Raw genomic sequence first — 27,449 nt, 5'->3', positions numbered from 1 at the left:
TAGGGACATTTGTTAATAGTAGTTTTATTAATCCATTTTCCTTTAATTAAAAAGATTAATGGAAAAATAACTTACAAGTAAAGGTCAGCTTCATACATTTACAGTTACCATTCAGTTTTCTCCCTTTTCAACAAAGTAAGCAAGTCAGGACACTTTTACATACAGTAGGAGTTACAATTACTGCCAAGCTCACTGTTGAGCAAAAATATATCACTCAAAGGCTTCCCGAGGTAAATGCATTGTCGCACTACATAGGATACAGTCACAGTTTAAAATAAATCCAGCACTTTCAAACTGTAGTCTATGTCCCAGATCCAAAATAAAACAGAAAAAGAAATAAAATCTGTATATAAACCCCAAAGGTCGCACAATATTTACAAAGAGGAATTATTACATAAATATATTTTGTCAGGCCAAAAGATGCTTCAGTTCAGCGACACTAGATAGGACATCAATCCTTTGCTGAAGAAAAAACCAGGGGAGGTTGAAGGGTAATAAGTAGGAAACAGCACTTATAGTAATCATTCCTTAAAAGACAAAACAATACAACTTTTCACTTTTTTTATAAATGCATTTGTTGTTTTTTTAAAAAAAACACACAGTGTGTAGTTTACATTTGCATGACAGGAAATGGATTTTCAGAGTTGGGGCATGTGCCGTGTGCTACACCTATGGGAAAGCATTCGTTCTATATAAACAGAGTCGGTGCACGCAATTTAAAAGGTGTTTTTGATCTTTGCAGCTACAAGGACCAGAATCTCCCCGATCTTCTTCTGCCAGTTGTGAATGTGCTTGGACTCGGCGCACCACAGCTCTCCGTGTCGCGGCTCGGCGTTCTCACACCGCCTCTTGACTTCCTCCTGCTGCTCCTGGTGATCACAGAGAGACAAGACATTGTGCTTCCAGATCTTCATCGGGAAATACCAAAGACACCACGCAAGAAGGAGACGGACGCTGACAGTTGCTATGGGCTTACTGGAGCCTCTCATAATATTGTACTCATAGGGATAATCAGATTATGATGCAGGAAGGGGCCTCCTGTGTGACAACTAGTAAAGTTGCCTGCCGGCGAGGGCGTTGAGCTCTATGATCACGGGTCCGAGCCCAGGTAATGTCACTAGTCCACTGTGACCGGGATTCTGCAAGCACTGGTGCACAACACACTGAACCGGAGGGTGGGGTGGGATTAATCAAGACAGAGCTCCATTGGCTTTCAGCAAGCCCTGTGGCCTAGTGGGTGCCTGCAGGCATGCAGCACTGTCACTGAACACGGTCAGTGACCTGAAACCCCAGTCAATGCTGAATCTTCGCCGGTGCCTTTATTAAAAACTGACTGGCTCAAACGTAGGCAGGACAGAAGCGTATATATACTTCCTTGTTCTCCACTGCATGCCGTCACAGCATTTGGAATTGTGAGCCGAGACACTATGAAAATTAGCTGGGTAAAACAAAAACAACTTGCAATTCTGAATTTTAAATAAATAGTTGGGGCGAGGGTGGGGGGGGGGGGGAAATGTCACATTTCTAAAGTGTGCCACAATATAAAGACATATTGCTGTTTGATGATGACTGTGTGTTTTTAGCTGCTTGGGTGAAACACGTTCCTCTTGAAGATAGATAACATGTTAGCCCTTACCTCTGTTCCATGTTGGACTTCGAACTTATAGAACAGAGCCCAGGCGTCCCCTAGGTCAGGCTCGATTTTCACGGTCCTGAGGAACCACTCACGGGCCTTGGTTATTTTCCTTTCACTCCAGAACAACCTACAACAGCAAAAAAAAAAAAAAAGATATGCACTTTAGCTTCCTGGGAATTGTGTTTTTTACATTTTTGTACTTCTTCTTTCAAGCTCAATGCCTGGTAAGCTAAAGTCATATGTTGAAGCTGCACAGCATAAATGTAGTTAGGTATTCTTTAACAGCCACAACAGAAAACAGCCATTAAACAGCTTTAGAATTAAGACCTCTTTATTCCAGTGAATAACTTTAGTCCTTTTTCCACCTGTTGTTACAAAAAAATTGGATCTTTCATGGTTATGCCTACTATGTAACTAGAGAGGTGTAGAAGTTGTAGATTTTAATGATCTGATCTACCCACCGTGTTAAACCAACATTCTTTACAGATACCTGAATTGATATAAAATAAGGTTTGCAAATAATCTCAAGGCTGTAACATACTTGGCTACTGCAAGCAGAACGTGAGGATCATGTTCGCACTTCTTCAAGGCATCCACACTCTTGGTCTTTCTTTGAGGTCTAGATTCAAGGAAAATGGCTTCTGCCCAGAGTATTCCTTAAAAAAAAAAAAGATTTAGAATCTGTAATATAAGCAGTATTACAACCCAGTAAAAGAACATGCTTTTCAATACATCATTGCCATACCTAGTTGAATTTGGTTTGGGGAGCTCATATAATTGAAATACATAGAATACAAATATACAACATAAAAACAATAATAGACAGCATCCACCCAATACATCTTCACATACCATCCTAAACACACAACAGTGATAAAAAAATCGATAGTTCTTCAGAGCATTGTTAATAAAACTGGACCAATACATTAGATGTCTTCAAATCAATGGTTTAAAATAGCTTAAGATCTATGTTTAAAATATTAAATCCATTAGATTTCAATTGAAATGTTTTCCACTAGTCTCTTGTACATCTATAATTCTAACTCAAGATGGAAGTTCACTAACAGAATCAAAAGGGTCTGAAGGATTTAGACTCCATTCTGCGTGGAGGAATGAATGTTCACAAATTTCTCCTTTACAATGCCCTAACCTCATAGCATCATACAGGATGTATTTACCAGAGGAGGATTTACAAATAATAACTACAGGGGTGTGAATAATTGTGACCCTTGTGCTTTGTGGACTTAAATTATGACAAATATGACTTTGGTTTTTGCAACACTATTAAAGATACCATACAACATTTTCAAAATGTTTTCAGCAAGAAACATTATTCTATCCTTAAATCTTTCTGCTATTCAATATTTATTGTACCTCTTTCATTAGCAAATAAATCTGGGGGGCACCATATATTCAAAAGACATTTTTATAATTAATAAAGATCATAATCAATATCTTTAAAACCTGTAAATACTGAACATCCTACTAGGGGGCACTACGAGGCTAAAAATAGTACACTTTTCTCGGGTAAGGTGTGTTCACAGCATCGCTGCAACATGTAATTCTTATTTTGCGCTGCAGAAATGTTTTTTCTTCGATTACAGCAGTAAAACTGAGATACTGAATTTAGAACAGGTGACAAGCAATGTTTTTTATACCAACATTTATGAGAAAAACAAATATTACAAAATGAGCGGCTCATAATATGACAATCCAAGTGTTTTTTCTTGCTTTCCATCACAGAGAATAATCTATAAACAAAAGTAAGAAAACTGAAGAAACTACTGTGCAGCCCAAATTAAAAGGCAAAAAACAGAATGAGTTTAAGGGATGAGCATTTCCTGTGCAAAGACTTCACTTTGCTCCAGGGATTGGAAAAACACAAAGAGCTTCAGAAAACACGCAATTTGCTGAAATCCAATATGCTCTTCTTACTCTTATTTCTTGTTCTTAATCTAAATGTAGGCTAGTCCCTTCGTAACCTCATTTCAACTACTAATGCCTTTGCAACTTCATCATATTCATTACAAGGTATGATCATTTCTGGGAAACTATAAAAGTCTAAAAATAAAAATCTCACTAAGCAACGCAGGTATCCTTTTCCTTATCTTCTCCATTACTTGTGACCATACAGTGAACATTAAGCATTTCTGAAGAAACAATTCAATCTCCCAAATGGGGAATGTAATGGAAAGCATTTATTCTTGATTCGCATGGCAAAACACAATTCATAAGGCCCTGAGCATTTCGCATTCAGGAATAACCTAAGTGGCACAGAAATAATCAAGGCAACATCCGCCAAAAAAATTCTCCAACACAGCCTTCACCTACTTAGCTTTTTATCAACATCCACAGCCCACTTACCAGTTCTAGGTTTTTATTTATGTCTTCCCACAACAATCCAAAATTTCCCAGAACATTACCCAAGTTATGTTTGGCATCTTAAATCACAAATGCAAGTTTCTGGTAATACACATTTCCATCTTCCAGTTTGAGGCAGAAGCTAACAAATCGTACGGTGAGCTAATTTCAGAATTATTTTGCAAAACCACAAACACCTCCTACTTAAGCTCATAAATGAAAGTGTCCATGAAGCGTGTGCCAACTATTCTTTGTCAAAGCAGGTCATTGTCTTCAGATTTCATTTCAACTTTGGTAGATCTGCATTACTCTTCATATATTACAGTTATCTAACTATTTACTTTAATTATTCAAAATATGCAAACTCAGCAAAATGTCATTTACTAGGTAGAGATATGCTAACTAGAAAGACTTTTTTTGTCCAGATCTTAACTTAGCTCTTAAGACCGGATGGAAATGACTTAGAATTTTTCTCGTTCAAAAACAGAAATAACTACAAGCCTAAATATCCATGGAAGGAAAACAAAAAACAAAAAAACGCAAAACAAAGGTGCTTTCTTTGCCTTTTGTTATCCCTCCGGGTGAGGATCCCAGGACAGCCTAGCGTAGTTCAACTCCTTAATTATCGTTTGACAACACATAAGACATACAAGATGAACAGCTTTTGGAACCTGAAAACCTGGCAAGTGCTGAGTGCTCAGTCTTTTAAGTCTGTTGAGATCCGCTGGCCTGATCTACAAAATGTCAGGAAATACAGACTCTGTCTTCTTGAATTCTCAAACCTGGTGCAGTGCCTTTTGCCAGCTGAATTCAAAATGTCTGACTTTGAGAAGTGAAGAAAGTAGAACCTCCTATGTCTTATACAAATACAGAAAATTAAGGTTGTGTGTAATTGTTGCGAATGCAGGACAGATTTTTTCCACCATCTGACAGTAAATGAAAAACAAAAAAGTTCATTTATAATTCTTCTTCAAAGAGTGAAACTTTGAAGTTTAGGTTATTCATAAACATGCTGGACCTGCCAACAATAAAACATACCTGGATTTAACCCCAGTTTTTTAATTTCCCCCAAGAGTCATAAATCTAGCCAATTTCTAACATCCTGTGCCAGGAAAAAGTTCTTCAAGCATTCCATGCCCCACTGCTTCAACTTACACGCCATTTACTGTATAGCATCAATACCCATTTACAAAGACAGAAGGAAACTGCAGATGAAAAACTAAAACAGCGTGTACAGATAGGAAAGTAGCAAGTTTAACAAAGGGGACCAGCTGGGTATCACAGTCAGTAGCTTTATTTTACTACAGTATCCTTTACATTGCCAGAAAGACAAAGTCGAAACAAGGAGCTCTAATGCTCAGCTCCTAAAGATCAGCTGTATCTGCTTGGATAGGAATATTGTTATCCGCTCCTTAACCAAGTTTGGCTATCATCATACATAAAACTGGTACGTCCATCCTGATTTGGATACATCTATTTCTGCTTTTACAGGTACCCAGCTGATATAAACTGATCTATATTTGATCTATACTAATCTTTTACTTCTATGGCCTTAGCAACGGGCCAGACAGAAGCAGATGAGTCAGTTTACTGTAACATCTTCACCAATTACTTTTTCACACAACCTCATTTAAGTCATTAAATTGAACGTGCTGCTGTGCACACTGGCCTACTCAATATGAACTACTTCTGTCAACTGCCGACTGCTTATCTTTCAAGCAGAACGCATCGTTTAGACACAAAAATTCATCTGCCTGAAACCTCAGTGAGTGAAAGGTGTGAAAATACTTCTATATCTCTCGAGTGTGACATCTTTCTAATGAAGGTAATGAGTAGACAGAGGCTGCTAAGGGCACTTACCGGAATTGGGACACTCCTGTAGAGCCTTGGCCATCAACGTGTTTGAAATGTTCTTGAGTCCTGCCCTGTACTCCAATCTAACAGACTCCAGCCTGAAACATTCACATTACTTTAGGTGACATTTCTAATAACCACTGTTTGCTGATTATTTTTAAGAGCACAAGACAACCAGAGAACCCTTTAAGGTTAAAAAAAATGGATGATGTTATGGGTAAGATTTTGTCACAAAATATGTACGCTCCATATCACATCACTGTTGGTAGTAAAAATAAACATTTTACTTGCTAGTTGCAATAAGGCAGAACAAAACTTTAAGATTATTAAAGATTATTTAAGGTATTCTATATTCAGCTAAGAATAACCAAAAGCAGCTTCAAAACCCTTTAGCAGCTGGAAAAGTGAAAATGGTCAAATCAATCACATGTTTAGTACCATTAAGGGTTTAAGTAACTGATTCCAGACGGAAGGAAGACCAGAGTACACTGGGGACGTGAGAATCAGGATCGGGAATCCCTGTTCTACACCACTAATGCAATGTTACAGAAAAGTCCCCAAGCCAATCTCTGAACCTACCACAGCTCTGGGTTCTGGGGGTTCTTCAGCCGGGATTTTTCCAGGATCGCTCTGGCTCGGGTCAGCTGGCCTGCCTTCTCCTCCAGTCTGGAGAGGAGCAGCCACAGGGGAATGGAATGTGGGCATTTCTTCAGCTGGAACACAAGGCAAGGATTTAAAATCAGCTGGGCCCTTGACTCACTTGTTGTTGCTCACAAAGACTGTTATCAGTAGAGCAAAAAAATCCTGTAATTGCTTTACAGAACACAAGCAGCTTAGAAAAGGCCAAGTTAAGCCAATAAAGGGTAAATATCACACGATTTCATTGCCCCCCAAATCTTTTATATATAGTAGATTTAACTAAGAAGATTGCCTATATTAACTTAAAGTTTGTACCTGCTACACAGAAAACAAGTCAAGATTCCTGTAAAAGTTCCTTTTCTCAAATCTGAAGCTACTCAACTCTTATGCTAATGTTCATTTTTTCATTCTATACATGAACAACAAAAGTAACTTTCAACGGAACATCAGCTTTTTCTTTACTGCTCCAAGGATTCTTTTGAGCCTCGGCATTTCTATCTACAGATTTCGATCTATCTATCTCCATCTGGCTACAGCCAGGATTGGTGTCGCTACAAGACCTTTCGACTCCATTTAGGAGCCTGTAAAAAAAGCAATTACAGTACAAATTCATAGCTGTTATGTGTTAGAAGAAGAGATTTTTTTTTATTTAGTTCCAATCTGAGTTCAATAATTGCAGGTCTTCTCTTTGCCACATTTCCACCCTTCTCCTCCTGCTTACCCCCTGGTTATAGGCCTCTCGGGCCTTGTCCATGCACTGAGACTGCTCTTCTATCTGCCCCTTCATCATCCACAGCTTGGGAAAGTCTTCATAGTGCTTTAGGGCCTCCACACACAGCTCCTGTGCTGCAGAGATGTTCCCCAGAACCCATTCCAGCTTCACCGACTTCATGAACACCTGGAACACCAGACAAGATTATTTCTCACACTTCGGAGATAAAGGCATTGCAATAAAAGCAGGCAAATGGCAAGACTGAACTCTGATTCAAGTTCAGACAAAACTAAAGGTCCATGTGCAAAACAAAACTTGTGTGTGTGTAAAATACGACAGAGAATCTGAAGTACAGTCTAGAAAGTTAGAAACAACAATAATTAAATTGACCAATCCTGTCTGGCTAACTTAATTTAACAAAAACCAGAAGGTGCTGTAGAACAAAAAGTAACTCCAATTGACCAACCTTTTCAAGTATTTTCTCTTGGGAAAATCTATTTAAAATGTTTATATAATGTGAATGTGCATCACTGAAGCAAGAAATTAATGTGGAATTCTGAGACACAAATGGATTTTTCTACAAGGGTGCTACAGCAGTGTTTGGAACAGAAATGTACACATGGTTCCAACTCGGATACATAAAGGAATTCTGACAGCAAACAAGGTGCTTATTTTTTCTCATTGTAAACCCCTTGAAGGAGAAGATAGATTCACAATTTCTATCAGAGCACTTCATGCACTTCAACTTTCACTGCAACAAACATTGTAAAACCCTTTAAGTTCTACCTGTTTTTCTAACACTCTAGCTATCAGAGCCAGCTGATACAGCTCAAACTCCTATGAAGTGATAAGATGACACTCCTTTGAGGCAAACCAATACTGTGTAAGCTTTCCCCTTTTCACAATATCTGGTTTACAAGCCTCAACTGGAGTTTTCACAGTAGGCAGTTTAAACGCATCATTAAGTTAAGTAAACACAGCTGTAGAGCAGACCTGAGGCTAAAAGAAACAATAAAAAAAAATCTTTGCTAAGACTACCTAGTTAAATACTTTGCTTTGATACTGTCAAAAAAGTGATTCCCCAAAATGTTCCTCACATTTAACTTTTACACGAATTTCATCTTCAATTTTTCAGGCAATAGCTGAAAATTGAAGAGCTGGGAAATCCGCCCTCCCAGTACGTTTTACCTTACAGACTAAAGGGTGTTGGGGGTCAGGTTAAATTTTTTTTTTTTACAATTACCTGAATTATTTCAAGGGAACCAGTTCTTATGTTTCAGCGTGAGCTGAGCAACGAAGTATAGCACTCTGCAAAACTGTCATGCCCTGACAATATGAGAGCCCTTTTAACAAATATTAGCATTTAACTGCATACAGTTCAAGTCAGACCTGCTTCATAAAAATATTAATTCGGGCCAACCCATCTGGATTAGCATGTCAGCCTTTTAACTTGGCCAAAGTCTTTCCGAACAGCTTCTGGGCATCAGCAAATTAATTCCCCTCTCATTTTTATGTGATCCAATGTCACTGTGAAAAAACAATGAGCCTTTAATTAATAGTAAAGTTCAATTTGTTAAAAAAAACATCACCATGGGAACCAGGGAAATTATCTAGGTTTCGTTGGCTCTCACTAAAAGGTTGAGAACATTTCAACTTTTCAACCACCCCCGATCGCCAAGATCGCTGGGGGTCTGCCTGAGTGGGGGGCTTCGTCCTGCGCACTCACCCTCGCCGTGGGGGCACTGCTCCGAGCCTTGGCTAGCAGTCTCCTCGCTCTTTCATACTCGTTGTTCTCAGACTCCAGCTTCACGGCAGCCAACCAGATTTCCTCACTGTTTGGATTCGCCTACGAAAAACAAATAAGCACGGTACTGTTTTAAAACACACAGAATGTTATTGATGACATGGATTCAGGGCCTTTAGGTCAATAATAACAAAAGAAAACAAAATCACCCATAAAAGATTGTAATAGTTCCTGCTGGGGTACTTTGGACAAAAACAGGATGTTTAAACCCAACCACCTCTGACTTCACAAAACAAAACGGGTTCAAAACTACACATTTTTCCCATGGGAATGTAATGTACCTACTGCATGAAGCAGAACTCCACACAGATCCTCCTTTGATTCCATGGACATAACTATTTCACACTGTGGAGTGACCGACCTTAATTGGAAAATCTGTAGATCTGAGGACAAGTCACCAGGCTCAGAGCATGAGGGCAGAGATGCACAAAGAAGAAAACCGAATCTGCACTTCTGTATTTTCAAATCGTGAGTTATCATCTCTCATTACACAAATTCCCAACCTGAACCAATGTACCACACCTAAAAATACAATTTAGTCATGGCAAAAAGCATATGAACATCCTCGCACCATTATCGCTGGGATGTAGAATCATCACATCTGAGGGTCACAAGGGATGCTGACGATTTTTGACAGAAGCCCAAGATTTTTGATTGGATTTAATGTAAAGGCAACCTGGCCTTTACAGTATATACAATTATATGTATAAGCAGCCTAGGCATATAAATAAGCTGGAGGGAGTGTGGTGGGTGGCTCAATTGCTTTTCTATCACATCACTTCTTTGTTATAAATTCCCACGTCTCAGTATTCCACACACCGCATGTTACACCCTTCAGCATATGCCCATAGCCTTGTGCTGCTTATGTCCACAATTCACAGCAAATGGCCAAACTAAGGTTGACAGCAGTCATTACCATCACATACCCAGACCACTAACGATGACCTAGCTGACTCTCTGAACACAGGGCCACCCCATGATCAGTCAGTTGCCTGAAAAGGCACTTACCTGAAAAGCCAAAGCCAGAATGCTCCTAGCTGCAGGCACGTCTCCAGCGAGCCATTTTGACTTTGCTCCCATCAGCCAAAGGACCTCAGCCTTGGGACAATGAGCCACAGCCCTCTGCAACAGAGCTTCCAGAGACTCCCTGAGAAACACAAAGAGCCACACAGTCCTTTACTGCTCTTCATTAGCAAGCCGGTACTGCAGCTGCTCTCTGCTCTGCAACACACATGGGATCAGCAACTGCGTCAGTCTCCAGTCATGATTTTGTAAGAATAACAATGCTTTGTTGCAACCACGATTAGAAATGAATGACAGTGGGGCAAACAAATTACCCCCTGCATAATTATAGTTAATGTTCAACAGAAAGGATACCCAGATCTTTAATGTGTTATCGTGAAGCTTACAAAGAGGGCTGACAAGTAACTAAGTGATGTGCCAGCACAATATATGCAAAAACTGCACATCAAATTTCCTTAATAACCAACAAATTGCTATTCTAATTACAACAGACAACTAGATCCGGTGCCAAACTACAAGAACAATGATTGATGGGAGGTTACAGTCATGAATAAAAATAAGAAAGCAACCCATAAAAGCTTAGTAGGATGGGAAGGCTAAAACTAAGGTAGAAGAAGGATTTTTTTCAGTATTAATCACAACACAACAGTTACTATTCAAATTGTTTTATGTGAAAATTGATCCCTTTTCAGTGCTGTCGGTAACAGGATGATCAAAGTCGACATCTACAAACCTGGTTCCATGGCTTTTCTCGAAGTAGGCTGCCCTGAGCCACACACTCTTCTTGCTTGGGAAGACTTGCAGGGCGTGTGCATATATGGCTCTTGCACACTCCAGGGCACCATGTGCAATGCACTAAAGAGAGGCAATTAACACAACATCACAAAGTGCTGAGAACTGCCACCATAAAATGCCAGTTACATGAAATGCCAAATAAAAGCTATGGCAGAAAAACAGAAATTCAGCATTAGAAAATACAAAACTAGGAAACATTAGCTAAAACAGTTACAGATTTGTACCATTTTCATCAACATCAGGCAAACAAAGAATTGTGAACATGCATTCTAAAAATCTACAAGCCCTTAACCCTGTTAGAAATCTTGTAAAGTACACTGTATTTAAAGAGTACAGTACACTTTCAGCATCCTCCATCCAGGTGTGCTTGCAGTCCTCCTCTTCAATCCCAATACCAATGACTGCTCTGATGACAGCCTGACAGGTGGCCACGCTGCCTGCCTTGTCACATTCTTCCGCATCCTGAAGAAGAAGAGAGAGCATTAACTCCGAGGCGCAGCATTTCATTCCCAGCCAAACTGGAAATGTCAAGTGCTTCTCACAGCAACAACTCTGGTACTGCAAAGAGAGAATGAGGGGGGACAGACCCACTCCTCTGATCCACCATTGAACTCCTCATCACCTGATATCCTGCAAGCTCTACACAATGCTTACAGCTCAATAGTGCCCAGTAGGAGCTTATGGCTGAATGTGGACAAAAGCATCCATCCCTAACACCATTGCAAATTGGCACCCAGAATCTGCAGGAGTCACGGATAGCTCAGGCAACCCTGGCCAACTAATCCAAAACAAACCTTTCAAACTTTCTGCCAATTGGTGCCACCACTCGGGAAATCCCAGTTAAAGCCAGCTGCTGACATGATCCAAACTCAGACTCACAACATCGAGATTGTACACAGCTATCTGAGCTCAGATCACTGCAAGAACCATTATTCATGGGGCTGCATAGGTTATTTTAATTTTGCAGTACTCCACAAATACTTGACAATTATTTAGAATTCATTGCAACAATAGCATTAACGCCGTCAGAGGTATTTGACTACTCTCTGAACATCGAATGAAACAAATACGATGAAAGGGAAAGCATCTGAGAAGGGCCTTTTGTGCCCGATAGCAGGAGATCACGGAGAAAAAAGTATTCTGAGAAGACTCAAATCTCAGGTTCAGTGGAGAAAAAAAATCTCGCCACAGCCCATCACATGCTTTAGTTTAAAGCCTTTTGAAGACTACCATATAATAATTATATACATCCTTGCTATAGCAAAACCTTTATTAGTGATTTAAATACATCCTGCCAGTTAACCTAACATGGCTGCGAACAGAGAACTTCACCTGAGAAATCTTCAGTATCTACTTTGATTGTAGCACTTTGGATTGTACTGTGATTAACCATTTCACTGTGGAAAGTTGTTGAGAGAAGCTTCTGTAACTGTTTTTTCCAATATCTGGTGGTGAGAAAATTGCTCTCACACATCTTAAAAACAGATGGTTGCTATGGCATCAGTGATTAACAATTCCAGTGTCTGTTATCAATAAGAGTAAGCATCTGGCTATAAGTAATGAGCAATATATTCAATAGATCCAAGGGTCACTTACTCCTAATTCAAACACTCAGGGTCTGATGGAGCATCTGAACACACAAACCCCTATACCCACATGCTCAAGATGCACCACAGAATTGTATCCTGACTTGTTAAGGAGAGAAAAGGGAGAAATGGACCCTAGATTAAGAGACCTGATCATATAAAATTAAATTGTATCACAACATGATCAAAGTTTTTGCACAAGAAATATCTCTGCTTATTGGGATAAAAAAAAGATTAAAAAAATACAATGCAATTTTAAATGCTGGAAATTCCTAGCAGCCTATACTTTCTTCAGAAAACATTCATTTTTATTTCTGTACCACTGTTCTTGGGCAAAGTTAGCATTTACATGATATGTTATATATATTTATGTTTCTTTTCCACACCTCTGAAGAACTAAGTCAGAACCACATTCCTTCTCGGAATTCCTTCTTTTATTGGCCTGCGTGACTTTCCCTCATGCTGGTCGAGTTGTCCTTAACTGATGCTCTTCCAGCTGGGTTGCACTTATATAATTACACGACAACTTGGCTCTGCTCTCTCGCATGCTGTTCTATTATCCTCATCCAAACTCCAAGTGCAGTGCTACTGCCAAGTTCCAGTCTTACTTAGGATGTCTGAATTTCTTTTAGGGGAAATGTCATAGAAAGACAAAAAGATGAAAAATAGTTTCTGTCATGAAGGGGTTGTGCAACACACAAATTAAAATAGTTAAGCTGTGAGTAAGTTCAGTGGAACACCACACATTTCTCACGGAAGCATGCACTCACGGAATACAGCTTAAATATTCTCATTTCCTTATTCTTTTTCTGGGTGTACAACAACACGGATTCTGACAGAATTCTGCTACTTAAACCTATTCTGCTTTTATTCTGCTTTTTGGTGGAAGGAGAGAAAAGTGGGAAAACATTTTTTAAGTTTGAAAGACCTACTGTGACTGTAAAGAGCAGTTGTGCTTTAGACAACGCTTTAACTCAATCAAACCTCCTAGTCCGGTTCTCGTCATGCGAGTTAAAATATACATACTGAAGGACGCCCAATATGGCCTAAAGGTAGTCAAGCAGGCCTAAAGGGTGAAGAATGACTCCCAAATTACATAATGAGAATTTCCAGCTGATAGAGTTTATCCTTGGCTTTTGAGCAAGTGACACAGATGTAGTTTATAATTAGAAAATAGCACATAGAAGGCAGATACCAAACTATATCAGACAGCCTACAGAAGAGAGTCTTTACAGAACAAACTTTATATGTATATAATTAATACTGTTCTTTACATACTTATTTTTTTTACTAAAATAGATTAATCCTAGACATCCTTACAATAAGAAAGGTTGTTAAAAGAAGTACAATATCAAAACAAAGTCTCACGATTTTCATTTTTCAGCAACACCACAAACAGAAGCAAAGTATTTAAGAGAAGTGAGAATCCTCACCTGAATCCACTGCTCTCTGTTGATCTCCACGCCATTGGCTCTGAGGGACGTGATGGCTCTGTCAATGATCTTTTCAACCATCTGTGTGTTGCCATTGGCTTCCTCCAGCTTGGCAGCTGTGATCCAGATGTGTCTGTCAGTGGGGATATTTTCACGCGCCTTGTTCAACACACGCCTGGCATTCTCATAGGTCTCCAGCCTGGCAAGGGCCAACCAAAGCTAAAGGAAAAAAGAAAGATAAACCAACAATTTTATCAAATTAAACTTGCGGGGAGCAGATGCTTTTCTGAAATTATTCATCATTTTCTTAAAAATTGTTAAATGCGGGTGCAATTTTGTTAATAAACAACAACTAAATTGAAAGGTTCAAGGATTTTTTCCACTATCCAGGAATACAATACTAGTTATAAGCCTTCAATGGTTTGTTAAGAATTCATGACAAGTTTAAAATAAGCGGTAAGAGTTTATAACGCACTGTTCTGTCGCTGTAGTATACAATATTATTTTATTATCTACTAAAGAGAAGTACAGAATTACTGTACTTATGGACATTAAATTTTTCTTTCCAATTTTTATCAATGGCCATCTAAAACAGACAACAGTTTCTAAGTTGATGATAACTTTATCTTCAGAATACACATTATTCCATTTTTAACAACAAGGGTAATGGCCTCAGTCTGGGTGACGACAGCAGATCATCACAAAAAGAAAACTGGAAGTTTGGCACTCAGTGACGACCTTGTGCTTTTAAAATATGCGTCAGTAACCTGGAGTCCAGTTTCCCCAAAGTCAGCGCTAGATTAAGTCACGCTAAAAAGATGACTGAACCGCTCTGCCATCAGTTCTTCCTCTCCTTAGCAGTTAAGACTTGCACAGCACTCAACACTATTAGGATTCATGATGCAAAGGAAACAAATATTGAGACACAATGCTGTGTGGGGTTCCTTCAAGGTAGGGTGCTACACAGAGTGAAGGAACTTGAGAGAGTGTTAGGGAGGGGTTCTGTTCAAGTCTCCTGTGGCGTGTATTTTTTGTTGGTGGTTTTTGAAAGCATCAGTTGAAAGTCTGGCTCTCAGTGAGCTGATGCTGCTCTCGCACCTCCACGCTGGTAGGGCAGCACTCCACAGCCCTGCTGAGCATGATCCTGGCGTCTTCGGGCTCTTCCAGCTCCACTGCGGCCTTCCACAATCGCACAGACTTGGACACGTTCTCCAGAGCTGCCGAGAACACAAAAACAACATTTACAGCAAATGCATTATCCATACCATTCTGTTATACAAGAAACGTTTTGACAACCTTTTTCTGGGGGATAAACAATTTAGAGACTGAATTCCTTTGAACCTGACAAGAGACATTTAATAACTTGATTCACCCCAAAAGAGGCCCTGGCATCAGGTGGCATCATAATTCTAAGAGGAAAAAAAATAGCAAATGGGTTTTATCTCTCATTCTTCACCTACCGCCTTCTTTTTTTTTTTTACTATCATTGAAAAGTTAAACGTGAATGAAGATTAATGTGAACATCTAATGTTACATTCTTTCTGTAGGTCTTTGAAGAATCAGGCTGCTGTATGTGTTTTAATGCCTACCAAGACATCTTTAACCTATAATGGTATTATCTGTGTGGGGGAAGTGTTGAAAGACAAGGCTTTCAAATGTGCGTCACTTTAACTATAACCAATTCCAAACTATACTTATATTCTTAACAAGGTGCCAAGCCCTACATTTGAGTTTAATGCCAGATGCCAAGTAAAATAAGGGTGAAATTCCCAGTTTCCCCTCATTTCTGGTTAATCCTCCTTTATCTCTGATTCTCCTCAAAAGGTCTCTTTCTTTAAATACTTATCAGGCTGCTTTTCATTAACAGCAAGAAGCTTTCAGTCTTTATCAGAAAGGAAAACTACTCATGATAGTTACCACATCTGGAAGCCCGTGCTCAACTCTGCCATTATTTCTGATAATGATAAAGTTTCAATAAATATTATTCGATTTTGAAAAAATGCAAAAAACGCATGACTTCTGTAGAAGTCCAGGCACTAGTGGATGCTGGCAATGTTACTCATAAAAAAACAGAATGAGATGTGGACTTAGGGCATAAGTTAAATAATTCAAGACTAGTATTTAAACACAACAAAACATTTAGTTCAAATCTAGCGATACCATTTCTGTGACTAAAAAATTGTGTGCAACTCCCTAACAATCTGTGGTGGTGCTGAACCCTTACAAAAGCAAAACACATGTCGAGACTGTTTTAATTAAGATTGGTTACTGGAATGAGCCCATGATTTCCTAATTTTGAGTAGTCCAAGTTGTTTTATTTTTTTTTCCTTCTGCAATCATGTACCTACATCATCCAAATAATTTAAGGCAGTGTGTAATAATCACTGGACATACTATCCACAATACTGTATAATCTTCATAAGAATTTACTCGCCAAAAATTAGCTCCACATTTCAGAACAAATTTATTATCGGGCTGTGTTTTTCTCAAGCCTGCCAGAAAAGCTAAATATTTTTAGCTTTTTAATATTTTAATATGTTAAAAGATTAGCTATTCTTGCTGAAAATCTAGACATGCTATATATACACATATTTTTATGTTATGTCATTATCAGGCAGTGCTGTAACAGAAAGGAAGAAGTTATTCATCTTTTGTGTATGCAGCCTTACTTTCTTTAAACTGTACAGTGAGGTTCATCAATATTCAGTCTACACTAAATTCAAGATCCTGTTCTGCACATTATCTGACTTAAAAAAGATAAATACAAATGCATGCATAAATTAACAAGGTCATAAGGGAAAAAAGCACAATTTTAAAACCTCAAACCTGTTGGTGCAAGCAAACTGCTTAATGGAGCATCAGAACAAAGCTTTTAGAAAGAGGAAACAAGGCATTAATCTATGTCCCTAACAGGCTTCTTGGAATGGATACTCCGAGCCAAGGAAACCCTACATAAAGAAAGCAGGGGAACCCAAGCCCTGCCTCAGACTAGCGTTTCAGCTTGCTTTCATCTCAACCAAGCGTTTTCTTGACACGTCTGCCTCAACCCTCTTGAAGCTGGACTGTGATCATTACCAGCTGTCTTTTATGAAACAGTACACTTTAATAAATGCATCTTAAACAACTTCTCCAGATTTGACCTCAAGTTTGAAGTACTGGCTATATTTTCCATTTTACATGAATATTTGCCAAAAATGTCATTAAGCACTGAATTGTGTTTGCTGCTTGAGATGCCCTGTTTAACACAATTTAACTCACAAAGAATGGTGCAAGCCATCAAAGCACCGATAAGGTCAATGACATAAGATTTAAATAAGGAACAAGTAATAGATTTATTCCATGCTGAAAAGAGAGGAAAGAAAACGCAACGTTTCGGCCGTGGAGCCTTCGTCAGTTGTGAGGAAGACCCTCACACCTGAAGAAGGCTCCAAGGCCGAAACGTTGTGTTTTCTTTCTTTCATAACACAAATTTATAGTTTTAATTCGCATTGCTTCATTTAATTATAAGGAATTTACAAATTATGTTGAGCAAATATTAATCAAAGAAAATAAAATTGCATGAAGAACAATTTAATCAGTGGAATACTGCTCATCGCTTTTATGCCATTTCCTACATTTCCCACAATACACTGGAATGCCGTGGGTATCACCAGAAGAGATGAGAAATACAATTTATAGTTACAACTTAAGTAATTGTAAATGTTAATCAAAAGAGTCACAATTATCAGACTGATACTTTATACTCTTACTGTAGAATAGCTTTTGGTCGTTTTAAAGTTTTAAACATTTCTGAGAGCTTATTAATACAGATCTAGTAGCAATTCTTCCTGGTAAGGGTCATGGCATATCAAAGCCTCTACTGGAAGTACAGGGTGCAAAACAGGGCTACACCCGAGTTGGGACCGCACTCTAATACAGGGTGCGTGCACACAGGGACAATTTAGAAACACCAATTCATTTAGCCAGCATCTCTCTGGGAAGAAGGAGGAGACTGGAGCACTTCTCAAAAAACCCACAGTCACAGGGAGAAGATCCAAACACCACAAAGAACACGCACCAGTCTGGAAGTGAACCCAGGACCCAAGCATTGTGACAGCTCAGGGCTTACAGCCACATGGCCATACTCCCCTATTGGTACACAGTGCTAAATATGGAAAACTTCACATTTGTCTTTGAGTCTATGACAAACAATGGATTTTTTTATGCTTTGTTTAGAAAATAAACTTCAGAAAAGAAAAATGTGCCTATACTTTTTCCTCCAGTCGCAACAATCACAAAAAATAGACAGCAAATTTCTTGTTGAGATTCAAATCATATTCTTCCAGTTCCTCTGATTTCATAAGACCATCGGATCATTTGCATTGGTGCTCCGGATCAATATTTCATAAACCCATTACATTTCCCTGCTTTCTTTGTGAAGGAAGCTGGGATATTGTAGAAATAATAATGCTGCATAATTTTCTACATTTTATGAAAGCGGTAATCTAGTGCCATGGCACGCCTGCATGGTACAAAATAAATCTGTTTTATCTCTGCAGCTGCAGTAAACACATAGGCAGTGATTTTCTGTGGTTGCCATGTAATTCTCTGACCGATTGCAGTCTGCTCTGATTCCTGAAACTGCAGAATCATGAAGTCCTGGAAGACCCAATTCTACATTCTACATTTTCATGGAGAGAATGTTTATTTGAGGGAGAGAGAGAGAATAATAACAGCTAAGCGACTTCTCCGACCCTAAGCCCTTTGCTGATGTATGACAGGTTTATTTCACAATTACATTCTAAAGTAACACTGCTGCACCTCTGAATGCCCCCAAAACACAATGGATCTCAATATTAAAGTCAGACACAATCCTGTCACGAATAATCAGGCACACATTTGTGGGGCTTTCTTACCTTTCCGCAGGACGCGTTTCTTGGCCCGAATATCTGTCTCCAGCTCAGCTGCACGGATGTAGATGCGGACAGATTGAGGCAAATGCCGGACTGCCTGGGCCACCACTGCTTTGGCTGTGTCTCCTGGCTGTAGTCTTGCCGCCTCCAGCCAGACATCTTCGCTCTGAAACAAAGGGGTTTGATATTTGTGTTTCCTCCCGTCTTTTTTTTTTCTTTTCACCAATACATTGGCCCTATTAGGGCAGATGCAGACCATGATTTATGCTACCTGAAACACAATCTACTTTTAAAGTTCCCAGCCACTGCCTCCCAGATTCAGAAATCTTAGCCCAGAAATCGTCTAGCTTGCATGACCCAAACAAGTCCACTGATGAGATTCCCTGGGATCTTTAACAGAGAAGCAACATTTAGGGACTGCTGCATTGAAATAATAAATTAACCAGACCCCAGATAATAGTCCCACTACAGAATCTAACAAAATAAACCTACCTAAATCCCTCACTGAGCTAAGCAGTCAACTCCACACCACGATTCTTGATATACTGGACTAAGTGAGTAATTGTTAACTGTGTAGTGACTAAAGCTACAAACTGATGGTTTCAAAATGTTATTTGAAATTTATTTAATCTTAATAATAGATTGACTTACACTAACCAAAGTAAATTTATAAAAACATTTTAAAGTACTGTTAAAACCCATAGGCTTTCTTGGCAGTAATTCCTGTTTAAGTAAAGAGTACTGTTAAGCTCTTATACAATTACACAAAGAAATGAATTGATACTGGTGTAAGAATTATCAATGCTTTTGAAATAGTATAGAATCAATCTTACATACTGTAATTCACGGCAGCATTAATGCATTATTCAGGTCCTATTTATGGATTTTCATTTTTCATGCATTGTACAGTGTTCTTGTACTATCACACTGGAGTGGTTTTCTTTGCAAAACTATCAGTATGGTCAACTGCACATGATGCTAGCACATTTCCTTTAAAGTACAAGAACCCTGAAGTAATGTGTTGTGTAATGACCCCATACAAGAATAAAAAAAACTGTTTCCAAACTTCCCATGGATGCACAACAAAGAAAATAAATCAGAATATTGATTTAAAGTTAAAAATAAAGCAAGCTCTGAAACCGATAGGACCCCTTACCTTGGGACACATTTCCGTGCCCTTCATGATGAGGTTCCTGGCCACCTGCAACTTGCCTGTTACCTCCTCCAGGCGTGCGGAGGCAATCCAGGCAGGAGGATGATGAGGGTTGGTCTCCCGCACGGATTTCAGCAGTAGGCGAGCCTTCTTGATATCACTGCCAGTAAACACACACAGCCATCAGAAATTAAGATGACAGTGATGAACCCGATCCAGACTTTACTAAGAGGCTAAAAGAAACTGCACAAGCTTTCTGTGAAATGACTGTCATCATTAAAGCACGTCAAGCAGACCTTCAAATTTAAAAGTGATTGAATTGTATTAGCAGCCCTGGAAGAGCATGAACTGTTAAGCAATTTTAGTTTTTCATACCAGATACTCCCCCCCCCACTCATCTGATATCTGTCTCTTCAAGAATAAACCTAAAAAAAGTATGATATTTATGTTATCTGGAACAACTAGATAAATTATTGGAAATATGCTGATAAAACCTTACAATCAAAATAGATGAAAATCTTGTGTATGGCTTAATCACAGTTTTTAAAAGCTTGCCATTAACACAAAATAATATTTTAAGCATGACACTATCATTGAAGCAAGTTAGCAAACGTGTAGTAATGGTATAAATAAAAATGCTTTAAACCGTCTTTTAATTACTCATTATATTAATTTGGCTTACTTAATATCTCCGCCGTGAGTTGGAATCATTGAGTTCAGATCTGTCAAATAGCCCTTTGGGTCAACAACTGTCTGTCCACTGACAGAATCAGACACCTGCACACACAGGAGAGAGAAATTTCAGGAAATGGCTACCAAACAAAGGCAACTGTCCAAAATCACCCATCTCCCACACAGAATTGCTATGAACTCTTTCTTTACAGCTCCAAAATTGAACTTTAAGAAAACTGTAAAATTGAAAAAACGAGCTCCTTCTATACAAAGGCATGGCCTTTACATTCCACACTGCTATGGTTGGTAACACAAAATTACTACATGTCAAACACAGATACACAGACTTTTTTTTAAGGATATGTAATGAAATTCACCAAATGCAAAAGCAATCAGGTCACTAGGGCAAGCATGGCTTTATTCGAAAAACTGGAATCAGTGAGTGTGACTAATTTCCCAAAGAGATGTCATTAAATGTCATTAAACCTAAGAAATCAGGAATACTTTCCCACCTGACTAAGTCTCATGTCCATCAGGGTGTTCCTGGCCTGCCCGATCTTCCTCATGTCCAGTTCACCTGTTCCTGGGGTCATCAGGCCAGGAGTCATTGCTCCTGGATAAGGGGTGTTCAGCCCTCCTGGGAAAGGTGTATTTAGCCCTCCAAATTGCTGACAAAAAAATCCAAATAAAAACAAACAGTTTTCTGACAGTTCTTGAAAAACCCTGTCTTTCACTCTTATTTTTGTACTCTCAGCTGGAGGCTTACAGCTGAAGAATAATGAACAGAAGCTGAAAAAGAGGGCTAAGAGAACATTAGATTAAGGTGAGAACATATCTCATGGGGGTTTCTATCACTGAGAGCAAAAATAAAAACAATGTTCTGCATTCATGCTTCTGTGGGCTATAAAGCTATACATCATAAATATATTGTCGGGTGTTTTCTTAAACTGACATCTACTGGTGCATTTTAAAATTACAATGCATCTCTTCTAAATAAACATGGCAGATGCTGGGTGGCTTATCGAAAAAAAACATTCAACTACCCTGGTTATTCCTTCTGGAATTACCTAGAATTTTTTACATTACACTTAGCAGTAAATTGATGAATAAATTCACTTTAGATAGCAACCATTTACATAGGAGGCAAAAGGGAAGCTTGTATTATAGTTTATTTATATAATGTTTGTTTCTGAGAATGCACCTTGACGTAAATTTCTGTAAACATGAATCCACGATGCACTGAACTGCGTATCAAACAAAACAAAGTCATGCCAAACTTGGAAAACAGGAAAACAAGCACACTAACCCCTTGCCTGGGGTCCACTGAGGTATGGTTTTCTCCCGTCTGGAGGTGCTTGGCAAAGAAACTGTCTGGTACAGGCGTAAGTTTCTCATAGCGCGGATTCCTCTGGCGTTTATTTCGGGCATCGCCCACTTCTGGAATACTGAGCCATTCTTCTTCAGTGACCTCGGCCAGCTTCCTCTGGAGATGGAGAAATCCTGACTCGTTATACTCATTACAGCACGCCTTTGTGAACACATGCTACTTATAGCATTTAAGTGATCTATTTTTACCATAGATATTTCTGGATATATTTATATGACAATGATCTGCACGCTTTTTGGATGTTTTTGAATTACCTAAGGGTAATAATCTTGTTGAAGGAACTTCCCTGTTAGTGAAAGATGTATGTAATACACGTTTGCAACAAAAGTAAAGTGGCTGAATTTTGCGGCACATTTATTTCTGGAGGCCTCAGTTAGATTCCAGCTTTGGTCCAAAGACAGACTTACTACACGACAGACAGTAGAGAGAAACATATACCTGTTGTCATTGTATTTCATGTGTAATGAGAATGAAATCTATTTTCTGAAACTCTTATCATTGTACAAACCTTAAGATCAGAAAACTGCTGCTGAATTTTTGGACGCTCCATACGGTATTTCTCAATCTCCTCCTTCTCCCTCTGTTCTCTGTTGAAAACAGAGACCAGACAAGCAATGATAAATCTATTCACTATATCACACAAGGAGCAATGTTGTTTTTTTGACGAAATAATGACATTGACATCTATGATGACTCACCTTCTCTCTTTCCTCCTTTCATCCATTCTTTTATCAAGAGCGGCGTAAATTGCATCTGCTTCCTCATCGTCCTTTTCATAGGGCCCACTTGAGAACAGACTACCAGCATAACCATTGAACTGCAGAGATATGAGAAAGGTTGATTAACATGCCTTTAAAAACAGCGATTTTACAAAATCATAAAACCGTCAGCTCAAATTAAAGACGCCTCAAGAAACAATGGCTACAGCCTTGGATGTGCCTGATGATTTCCTCATCATAAAGGCTTATTACCTCATCATAGTTGGTGTCATTGAGATCCTCATCATCATCATCTGCCTGGTTCTTCTTCATCTGATCCCCCACGGTCCTCTTCCCCGGAGGAGCGTGGCGATCGTCCACTGGGTCATTGGCATCCCGGGCTGGGCCGATATCAGACCGGGTGGTGAAACCAGTGGCACTGAAAACAACACAACAGCCGTACGGTCGATACCATAGTACAGAGAATAACTTTGCCATTGTAATCCAAAACACTCCTTTTGAAAACCCAGAAATTGCCCTCCTAAGAGAACCAGGCTGCTACCGTTTTCATTGCAAAAAACCCCAAAAGCATCCACTACTTGTAGTCTTCCTTTCCAAAAAGGAAACACCCAAAATGTATACAATTTAATTAAGCTAGGCTACACAAATATTTTTTTTATTTCTACCCATATCGAATAGACTATTAACATATATAATATGAAACCTTAAATTTAACATAAGGTCGCAAAGACGTCAAGAGTCGCAACATCGTCAGTATTTTATAGTTAGAATATCGTCAGTGAAAACATCAAAGCAACCAAAGGTTTATGTTTCTATCGTTAGCTCAGGAACAAACTTTCATTGCAGTACTTTCTGAAAAAAGCATATGCAAGTAGTGAGATGGATTTAAATCTTTTCCACAATTTATAACAACTAGACTTGTGTGGCATTATTTCTAGACAGCTAATCTAACCCCATGATGCTAAAAAACATAAAAGACTAAACTGCATGTTTTTTAAGATGCAATGAACTGTGATCACATCTTACCCTCTACCGAGACCAGGCACATATCCCAGGGGTGCTGGCATGCCCAGAAAGGGTTTCTTCTTCTTGTTAAGTGTCCCGGTGAGGCTCGAAGTTGCCCCAGTCCCAGACAGAGTAGAGGCTACATTTCCACCTCCACTTCCACTTCCACTGCTGCTACCAGCAGCTCCTGCTGATGAATTAGCCATCTTTGATGCGTTTCTAGACGCCGGAGTTGTGGAAACGCTAGCCATTTCTGCGCCACCATTAACCAAAACTACTTCCGGGGTAAAGGTCTAACCTTGACTGCGATTGCGCTGATTTACCACAACAGCTCCCCTATTGGTGGTTTTAAACCCCTTCTAAATATGGGGGTTTAAACTTTGCCTGCATGTTACTCAGTAAAGTCTCACAGATTAAAAAACACAGTGAAATATGAAAATCAGAACTGCGGGTCAACAGAACCAATGTCAATTTTGTCATATTATAAAATATAAGTAACAGCAGTTTAACTGGTTTTAAAATGGAAATAGCAATAATTACACTTTAGTTTTATCTTCCAATATATTTGAGATTTCTTACAGTGAAATTGTATGCAAACAGTTGGGTGTGGTGTTTAATTATTACTATTTTGTTCGTCCTGCTTTTTGTACTTAGATTTTGCTTGCTTTTCTGTAGATTAATACTGTATACTGTTACCTGTTACTAATTACAGATTTTGGATTTAGTTTGACCATCTAAAACTCCTCTTACTTTACATATTTATACTTTTATTTATTTGTTATATTTTAATCACATTTTCACAATAATCTTTTTTTTTTACTATTACTTGTCAGGTGTCTTCAGCCGAATGACTTCTATTGACAGAATACGCAGTTAACAAAATACAAGTTATATATATATAATATATAAATCGCATTCATGATATTTATATCATTCTTACAACGAACAATTGACTGAAGGTATGGATCTAATTTATGTTTAGCACTCGATTTTAATATCCTACTATTAAAGAGAGTTTTATTTATGACAATCATGTATACAAACTTTATTTTATGCTAAAACTGGCGTTTCTTACGGGGAACGATCTTTTTGAAAGGAGATACTCGCTACGAAAATAGGTTGAACCTCTTAAGACCTGACCTGCCTGTGAAGCGAGGCTGCCTGATAAAATGGCTACCACGCGTCATCCAGGTGGTCAGATGAAGCACGTTCTCTCATATATGTAAAGCACTGTATAAGTGCTATACAGATACTATACAGCTGTTTATCACACAAACACACACACAATGTATTAACATTAGAGGGCAGCAGAACAATATAAATGATCCTTCGTATAGCAGGCCATAATGTTGCATGTTTAAACGTACTAGAATGCTGATTTAAACGAGAGACGGAGAGATAATGAAAATAATTTCCATGTCTGTCAAGCCTATAAACAAAAAGGAGGAAGAGGCCCTTGTTTGATTAAATTATTTGACATGTGTTTTGCGAGACATAATAGATCAGTCTGCAATCTTCGTTCATGGCCAACTCATCAACCAGCATGCCAATCCAAATCTGCGCTGTAATTCCATTTGCTACGTGTTGAGTGTTTTGCTGCCCTGCACCGTAATGGAACTAGACAACTTGCTCCACTTTCTAACGATTGCGAGGAGCCTATCTTAATGTCAACGAATATGGCTCAGTTGACAAGGTGTTCAGTTTTATAGACTTTTAGGAGACATTCAGGTAACCTTTGTTCTAGGGGAGGTAATTTAATTTCGTGATTCTATGCCATTACCAATCCAGGGTACAGGATAGACAACGATGTGGATTTCAGAAACAAGATTAGCGTGCGATTGAATTCCATTGTGCTTATCGTTCATCCCTCGACAATTTTGTTTCTTGAAATTTCACTAATTTCAGAAAATGGGCGTCTCTCGCATTTAAGAAGGGGCATGCGTTATCTGACAAACCAGGATGGCTTCTTTTGAAAGTCTCATTGACCTTGGAATACTCAAATGTCAGTAACGTTTTTTGTTCAGTGAGCTTCTATTATTGTAGTCATACAACGGATTTTTTAAGTGTTCTGAATTTATACCGAAGCTTAATGTTTAAGGATGAGTACATTGAAGAATACATTTAAGGAATAATATTTTTTCCCCATAATATATAGTCTGTAATGTTCTTATACTCCTTATATATCCTGGGTAAAGAAAAACACATGTATGTATTTTCTACTTTTAAACATCACTCACATAAATTCTTATTCATGTAGGAGAGATTTATTATTAAAACTGATTTTTGCTTAGCAAATTGTTTTTTATATTGTTTTTACTATAAGCTATAATCCAATGACTATAAAGACAGATGTATTTATAAAGACAGACGTATAAAGCTTTATTATTTTTAATACATCTATTACATTTTCTGAAAATTTAAACATTGATATGTTGAATAAATTTGACGTTTCATTTTCAGGTAATAGAAAAAGATTTCTTTGCAGCCATCTGACTTGACTGTGATTCAATATGTGGTTTTGACCATAATTTATATGTACATGCATTCCAGAAAGGTATGTAATACTATACTTAAACATATCTGCTCTGGGACTGGGAATGTACCTGGAACATTTATTATTAATATTTATGATTTATGATTAATGCACACGCTGAAGTTACTTTGTTTTCAGCTGACCTTTGCATTTTTTAAAGGCACTACAGTATGTTCAAAACCCAGTACCCAGAGTTCTGACTAGGTTTCACACTGCCTTCATGTTAAATGTTGAATAGACTTCAAGATATAGTTCTTGCTTTAAAGGCCATGCCAGGGATCTTTCCCTTTATTATTTCTACCGTTCTGATTAATTACACCCCAAACTATGTTCTTATAGTGCTCCAAGCAGATTTCTTCTTTGTACCCTTAACAAGACTTTAAATCGCAAAATGCTTTGTCCTACTTTGCATCAAGACTATGAAATACTCAGAGCTCATATTAAAACTCACTTGTCTCACACAGTATAGCTTTTTCAAAATATGGTGTCTGTTACACGTCAATATATTCCATTTGATTCTTTTGCTTACATTTTACAGTTTGTTGTCCTGTTTTTTGTGCAGCACTTTAAATTTTCTTTTATGAAACAAGGTGCTCATATCTAATTTATTTCTTTAGGGGTTTAAGCATTCATTTTTGTGGATTGATCACATCATCGGTAACATCTCAGTCCGACACGGAGTCCAGGAGAGGGAAAGTCTTTCTGTAGACATCGTGTACGCAGTGATCCCCAAGAAAAGGAAACCTTGAAGTAACTTTAAAATGTAGCATAGTGATGATGCCAGTGATGGCTATGCTGATAATGTTTCAAGTAGTGTAACCATTGCTGCAGGCTCAGAATAATAACTTAAAATTACTGTTTAATAATAGATGTAAACAGAAGCACAAATAAGAAATGGAAGCAATACAAAATACAAATTCCCTATGCCATTTCTGTCTAAGTATGCTATTAAACCTATACTGTATATAGTATAAATGCACAGTATATCATCATCTGCAGTCTTTATTGATTCAGTTCTGGATGGAGATACCACAAAATTCTATATATATATATTACATCTATATGTTGTGTGTATATATAATAGATTTAGAAAAGCCATCAAAATTTGTTGATGCATTTTGATTGGCTGTATCCTTAGTTTTACAATATGATTTTTATAGCCCCTGAATGGGTTATTGCAATATGTCAAAATGAGTTTCTCCTGCTTCGTGTGCACTGCCCTGTCTGAAGCAGCTTGTTATGAAA

The 27,449-nt window shown here is 38.4% G+C and overlaps 1 protein-coding gene across 1 annotated transcript; it reads right to left on the bottom strand.

Annotated features, from left to right (window-relative positions):
- On the bottom strand, positions 1-23,976 carry prpf6 (PRP6 pre-mRNA processing factor 6 homolog (S. cerevisiae)). Its single transcript, XM_088937520.1, has 21 exons — positions 23,693-23,976; positions 22,919-23,084; positions 22,646-22,764; positions 22,456-22,534; positions 21,867-22,043; positions 21,073-21,228; positions 20,571-20,665; positions 19,892-20,048; positions 18,739-18,901; positions 14,942-15,060; positions 13,844-14,062; positions 11,164-11,286; positions 10,763-10,884; positions 10,015-10,153; positions 8,929-9,048; positions 7,212-7,388; positions 6,431-6,564; positions 5,858-5,949; positions 2,178-2,292; positions 1,637-1,763; positions 1-869 (listed from the first exon to the last, which is right to left on the bottom strand). Exons 1-21 carry the CDS (start codon positions 23,920-23,922, stop codon positions 717-719), a joined length of 2,982 nt encoding a protein of 993 aa, XP_088793646.1. The 5' UTR covers positions 23,923-23,976; the 3' UTR covers positions 1-716.
- Positions 23,977-27,449: the final 3,473 nt, after the last annotated feature.

Source organism: Atractosteus spatula, chromosome 19 (assembly GCF_055471065.1).
Source record: "Atractosteus spatula isolate fAtrSpa1 chromosome 19, fAtrSpa1.hap1, whole genome shotgun sequence".
In the NCBI taxonomy this organism is placed as follows: Eukaryota; Metazoa; Chordata; class Actinopteri; order Semionotiformes; family Lepisosteidae; genus Atractosteus; species Atractosteus spatula.
The sequence above is the reverse complement of the archived record's forward strand: the minus strand, read 5'-3'. Positions and strand labels throughout refer to the sequence as shown.

What these genes read in the sequence shown, in the direction of transcription:
- prpf6 (XM_088937520.1), bottom strand. Translation starts at nt 23,922, where the DNA reads ATGGCTAGCGTTTCCACAACTCCGGCGTCTAGAAACGCATCAAAGATG. An exon ending in CCCCAGAACCCAGAGCTGTG is followed by an intron (nt 5,950 to 6,430) that starts GTAGGTTCAGAG and finishes TGAATGTTTCAG; the next exon opens with GCTGGAGTCTGTTAGATTGG. An exon ending in GTTCTGCTTGCAGTAGCCAA is followed by an intron (nt 1,764 to 2,177) that starts GTATGTTACAGC and finishes TTGCTGTTGTAG; the next exon opens with GTTGTTCTGGAGTGAAAGGA.